Below are 7,108 nucleotides of genomic sequence, written 5' to 3'. Positions count from 1 at the left end.
TATATATATATATATATATATATATGTGTGTGTGTGTGTGTGGATGTATACAAACATACACACACACACACATATATATATATATATATACATGTATATATATATATGTGTGTGTATACATATATACATGTATATGTATAGACATATATAAATGTATGTGTATATATCTATATACTAGCAGTATAGACCGGTTTTGCCCGAGATTAAGTTAGGATTATTAAGCTAATCAAGTTCTTTATTTCAAACCAAACTAAGTAACATCAACGTCAGAATCAGTGTCGCGATGGGAGCGTATGGCTTGGGAGGTTGATCGGCAGAGGTGATCAGGATACACATGCCAGCCCTTTGAAAACACCACCCCATCATCTAACGTCTCTTTGCCCATGGGTTGGGAACCCTTCCAGCGAGGAAAATAGAATGCCCAAAAGGGCTCCCGATTCTGTGTCAGAAGTGGTTATGTTCAGATCACAACTAAGTCTTAAGTATATGTGTATATATATATATATATATATATGGGCAACACACACACACACACAGATACACACATGTACGTACATACACCAATTGCATACATATTTTTTGTATGCAAACATGTTCGTATGTGTGTGTGTGCGTTGCCTGTATATCAACAAAACACATTTTTCCTCGATGGAAAAAAAACAACATAAGTCTTAACAAAACCTTACTCGTCACTAGAAAGGGACTTAACTCCTGTTTGTAAACAATTGTGATTTCTCCGACTTGAAAATTGTTAAAAGTTTTGGTTGAAAATTTAATTTTACAGCTATTTGCTGGTGCCTCTGGGAAAAATAAGTTGACGAAAATACAGCTAGGGTCATGGCGAATCTCCTCCTAAAATTGGAGCAACATGCATGCTAATCTGTGGAGTGCATAAATTACATTCATGTACACACACACACACACACATCCTGCCTTTTATATATACAGATATATGCATATTATATATATATATATATATATATATATATATATATATATATATATATATATATACATACATACATATATCATATATATATACATGTATACATATATATATATATACATGTATATATATGTGTGTGTATGTATACATATATACATGTATATGTATACACATATATAAATGTATGTGTATATATCTATATATACATGCATATCATAATAAAGAAAACTGCTTATTAATTTAGTTACTAAAAGAAAATTAAAATCTATGCTGTCTAGAACATTCTTAAAAATTCCACTTTCAATAAATTTTAATCAAAATGTGGTTTTGGGGATTTTTTTATTATTGAAGACTTCAACTACATTATTCTATCAAAAAAGTTATTTTAATTCACCAGCAGATAGTCAGCTTTCTGTGGGCTTTTTTCACACCATACACTGCAAGATAATTTTTTTCCTACTATCTCTCTTTCCATTTCTTCTTTGTTTACTACCTTCATTCCAATTAGTCATTTTTCTTTCTCTAGCCTCATAATTTTCCTTCCTCTCTCTTATCTGCATCATTTTTTGTTTGCAACATCATACTCCCCATTTGTCTGTGTTCTCTCTCATTTCATTTGCATCCCTTAGTCTGTTATTTCATTTAACATTTTTCATCTTACTGTGCACATTCTGTTACTTTCACTTTCTTCCCTTGCAATGCTCTCTCTCTCTCTCATTCACTCCTTACTGCCTCTATTCAATTGTTCTCATTATAAATAAGTGATTACAAAGTTGTTTTTTTTTTAGGGACAGAATGTTTGTGAAAATTTTTGCAACATATCTATTTATTATATCAAAATTACATAGAAATTTTACATTTGAAGTTTTGTTTCATTATGCACAAATATGTAAACCATAGTCCTCTGAATAATGAAAGTGTTTGGTTATTTTCTGTGCCTTTGTCAAGGCACAGAAGTAAAAATATTAAGTAAAATATATTGATTTCATTTCAATTATTGATTACAATACAATAATACAATATACGCATTGTTCTATTTGTTTCTACTTTAGAATTTTTCAATACAACATGGGCCATTCAAAAAAATGTAAATAAAAAAAAGAATGTCTAACAGCAAAAGACACAACAGCAAAAGGGAGAGCACAATCAGAGAAAACCAAGGCAAAATGACTGAAATACGTGTCAGAATACACATGTAGGGGTGGAAAATAAGCTTCTGCTTTTGCAACACACTTCAGACTGGCTGGGGAATCTCAAGAAGAGAATAATTCATTCAAAACAATATGCTGAGCCAGCTTTCAGTCTGTGAAAACTGAGTTGCTAATGGATAACTGTCACCAAATGGACAGGTTATGTAGGCAAATATCTCAAGTAGATGGTAGTGAGATGTAGACAATAACAGCAGTGCAAACAAACAGGATGAAATGTAACAAAACTGAATATGTACAACAGAATTAATAGGAAAACTTTCAGAGTAGGAACGAGATTGTCAAAGGATTAGCAATGCATGCTAACTTGATCGAATTTCAGACAGGCTCCATTCTGTTATACATTCTAATAATCCAGGGATTTTAAAAAAAAAAAGATATTCTTCGTCGATGTTTGCTCACTCTGCAAAATTTACAGATATCTGATGAATCAAAATGAAATCCTCATGTTGCTTCAAGGAGAAGGTAAAATCAAACAAACTGAAGCCTTCTTCACCAAATATTTTGAGATATTTCAATGTTTCTTATACCAGAAACAGGTTTCTAGGAAAGACACATTCACATAACAATAAAGTGGCATTGGCTCAATGAGCTACACTGCTCATTGTTGTCTTCTATATATAAAAATAAGACTATATATATATATGTATGTATATATATATATATGTGTGTGTGTATATATATATATATATATATATATATAACATGTGCTGTCAGTAAAAATATTTGTTAATTATGCACATGCTTTCATAAATTGTTCAAAGTGAAAGTCTTTTTTTTAAGTGTGTTGTATTGTCTATGTTGAAAGACACAGAAACACACAAACAACCAAAAAAAAGAAATTCATATACATACATGCATACATACATACATATATATATATATATATACATATAACCTTCTTTTGAAGTCTGTGCTGTATCGTACTGAAAGGCTTGCACTTAAAATTCCTGCATTTTTAATATAACTTGTTAGTTACTAAGGTAACAACACTACCTATCTATCTATCTATCTATCAGACACACACACATGCGCTCTCTCTCTCTCTCTCTCTCTTTGTCACTGTATTTTTCTCACAACAACTTTTCTCCTCCCCTTCTTCTAAAAGTACATTGTTATGTATGTTTTGATTCCTCCCCTTTTTTCTCTCGCTCTAATAGATGACGTGATGGACAGACAGACAGGGCTCTGCTTCCCTTTTATAATATAAGATTAACAATGCCAATGGTTTCATTTGAAAAGAATTGCCTCAATTATCAAAGTAATCCACTGAAAAGTGCTAGTAATTGCCTCCATTTTGCATGAGAATATACGAGGTTACATGAGACTATGTGTGACTTCAATATGAATACACCGACATATGTATATATATATATATATATATATATATATATATATATATATATATATATATATATATATATATATATATATATATTTACACATATCTATGTGTGTGTGTGTATACACATACACATAGATAGATAGATACATACATACATACATACATACATACATAAATTAAATAGATAGATTGGCTGAATAAAGTGAGTGTTTTTTAGAAAACTATTCAGATAATTTTATGCAGATGACATACATTAATAACCTACTTGCCATCACATCCAACAGTGTCCAAGCATATGCAAATGGCATGGACCTTCATTCTCCAACCATGCACCATCCACCATCTACATACATTGAGACGTCACATACCAACCTACTTTGATTCCATGAATGGAAACCTTGAATGAATTCTTCATTGAAGTTGTGACAGTCTTGTCTATTTTAGCACAAGAAAAATAATTAAAAAACTCAAACACTATTCATATTAAGAAGAAAAAAACACTGCCCTACCCCTCTAAATATGAGTGGCACTTGGCTAGAGCCCTCACAAAAGTGCTGGGTTCACTCAAGATCTCTTCTGATGAAACCTTATCCTCAGCATAGCTAGAGTCGCATTTTGAATGCTGGTTCTCCTCAGGGTCAGAAAATATGTTAGTCCTTAACAACCACTAACACTTTATGAGGTTCAATTAAGGATCACAATGGAATACTGCTCTATTATCTGAGACAGTGTTTCTGCTATGCATAGAGGCATCCTGGACCACATCTCAAGAAGGGCCTCTTAACTGATTGGCATTAAATTATTAATGGAACATTACAGCCTCTGACCCACAAGTGTGCTGTCTCTTCACTGTGTCTCATCTATCACCACTGTAATGGCCTCTGGTTCTCAGAGAATGTTGCTCTCATATGTTCATTACTTAGATACCCCCAACTCACTTGCCTTTCTACCTTTCATCACTCTTGTCTCACTCCATCACCACCCCAGCCCCTTGTCCCCTGCAGTATCCACTAGCTCAGTATTTCTTCCCCCAGGACATCAGTCATCCAGAATCTTTTCCCTGCTCATGTCTTTCTTGCAAGTGCTGACCTACAACAGTTTAAATGGAACATTATCAGCATCAAACTCACAAATCTCAGAGGGTTTACACATGTGTACTCTTCTTTCCTCCAAACTCAGTAAGCAAAGTTGGTTTTTAACAATGTTCAATGTATTATAATTTTGTAATTACAGTCAGATACTACTAAATGCTTATAAATTCCAGCAGACATTAATATCTAATTATGTTTTTGCCTCTGTTAAAAAAGCATGATACCTGAAACTTCCAGTCATATATCTATAATTTGCATATAAACAAACATTATTTGTTACTTATACATGAAAATTTGTAAAGCAAAAACAAAAAAATCTAATAAAAATATACATAAATACATATATACATGAATATATAAATAGATACATTATCTGTAATAATAATACAAAAAGAGATACAAGTTCAATCACAACCAAATTTCAACTTTACAACTACATCTTACTTAACTACAAAAAAATAGCCAAATGATTGCCTTTAAAGTACACCAAGTAGTGAAACTCATGTATATAGTTTACTAATATACATGTCTTCTGCTAACATATAAAACATCTTAAAAGAAAAATGTAATTTGTTTTGCATACAACAAATAAATCAGTGATAAAGCAGGGATAAATTTTTCATCAACTGATTTGAACTTTTTTTTTGTTTTTCGTTTTCCCTTATTTTTGATAGGAAATCAGTTGCTATATTAACCCTTTTGTTACTATACTTCTGTTGAAATGCACTGCCTTGTTTCAGTTGATTTTGAAAATAAAGAATTTAGTAAAGTACTTTTGTCATTATTAAGCTGATGTATGAAACATAAATTGACACGAAATTTTGATGGAAGGTTTAAATTTAAATCCTATCAAAGAATCAGAGGTAGTCTAAAACAAATTTGTATCAAAAGAGTTAATATTACAAAACACTCTTTTTAACCTTTTAGCATTTAAACCGACCAGATCCAGCCCAAAAATTCTACCTGTTTCATACTGCAAGAGGCCAGATCAACCTCTTAGACCTACTCTACAATGTCATTCTAAAAATTAACAATCACATCATTGAAATCTTGAAGCTATGAGATAATAATGCATGGTTAATTGAAAACAGTGTGAATAAGTAAATAATCATTACACTTAACAGGGTGATCTAATTGCTAAAAGGTTAAAATACAATATAAGTCATTGATTCCCATTTCATGCTTCATCACTCTCACTCACCAAATTTTATAACTGTTTTACTTCAACAGAATATTTATATCCCCAAACCCGTTTCTTTTACCTATTTTCAAAGCTCTCCTCTCTACAAGATATTATTTCTCCAAATCTGCCACTCTATTTTCATAGCTGTTTTAGCTTAGCAAAGTTCAGAAGTGACATTTCTTAAATAGAATTTAGTGCTTTGCCTTTCTAGCCTTTCTATCTCTTTAACAATCTTTAAATAACACTAGGATCTGCTCCACACTTCACTCCCCCCCTCTCTCTCTCTTTCTCTCTCTCACTGTAAATAACAATTTTGTTTACTTTACAAGCAGTTTTAAGTTATTCATTTCCTAATTAATGAAGGGTTTACACTCTTGTTACTGTTTCTCCAGTTTGCAAAATGGAGAATTACAATTTAAATCTATCACCCAATGGTCAGAAAACTAAATCAGATGTTTGTAAAAAAATCAATAAATTGTTCAACATTCAAGCTACCCATTGGTGAAGGAAATGAAATATGTTGCTTAATGATATCTTAATTATTTTCACAACGTTGTTTTTGTATGAGAAGAGAAACTACATAGTTCTTACTCTTTTCATACTCAAAGTCTGAACTCCAGTAGACTGGTAATTTTCTTTAAGTTCGGTCTGTTGTTCTTCACTTGAACTGTCAGATTCCACATTTCCAGGTTGAGAAGAGCGGGGAACAAAGCCAATGTCCCCTAGGTTGTAGTGAGCTGGTGGAATATCTCTTCCCTTTAGTTGAATAGGTGGCAAATTTCTTGAAAATAATAAACAACAGAATTATTAACAATGGTCATTCAGTCATTTGTTCATTCATTCATACGTACATATCAAACATTTAAGCTAAACTTTAGATGGATTTGTTTACAAACCAATATGATATGCACTTGTGAAACACGCCAAGGGGAAACAAATATTGACCCAGCAGTTAAAAGTGGTACTGAATGAAAGAAAGAATCCATCCATCCATTATCATCATTCACTTTTTGATGCTTGCATGGATCAGATGAAATTAGCTGAGGAAAATTTTCTATAGCAGGATGCTGTTCCTGTCACCAACACTCACTGGTTTCCAAGTAAGATAAATTTTCCCTGTGGGTGGATATGTTTCCATGGAAACCTAGAAACAAAAGACTTGTATGATGGGAATACTCATTTACAACAGTCACACAATGCCAAGACAAGAAGACACCAATTTACACACTGACAAGTGCACACACACACACACACACACACACACACACACACACACACAGCAGGCATTTTTAAAGTTTTCATTGACCAATCCACTCATAAGGCTTTGGTCAACCC

General features: G+C 32.4%; 1 protein-coding gene across 1 annotated transcript in view; it reads right to left on the bottom strand.

The window, feature by feature from the left end:
• Positions 1-7,108, bottom strand: part of LOC106875281 (cilia- and flagella-associated protein 157) — a 36,253-nt gene that overhangs the window by 5,560 nt on the left and 23,585 nt on the right. Inside the window, exon 9 of the mRNA XM_014923366.2 lies at positions 6,365-6,554. Within this exon, the coding sequence (XP_014778852.1) occupies positions 6,365-6,554 (190 nt within the window). The remainder of the gene's footprint in view (positions 1-6,364; positions 6,555-7,108) is intronic.

Source organism: Octopus bimaculoides, chromosome 1, assembly GCF_001194135.2.
Source record: "Octopus bimaculoides isolate UCB-OBI-ISO-001 chromosome 1, ASM119413v2, whole genome shotgun sequence".
Classification (NCBI taxonomy): Eukaryota; Metazoa; Mollusca; class Cephalopoda; order Octopoda; family Octopodidae; genus Octopus; species Octopus bimaculoides.
Note: the sequence above shows the minus strand (reverse complement) of the source record. Positions and strands in the feature narration are given on the sequence as shown.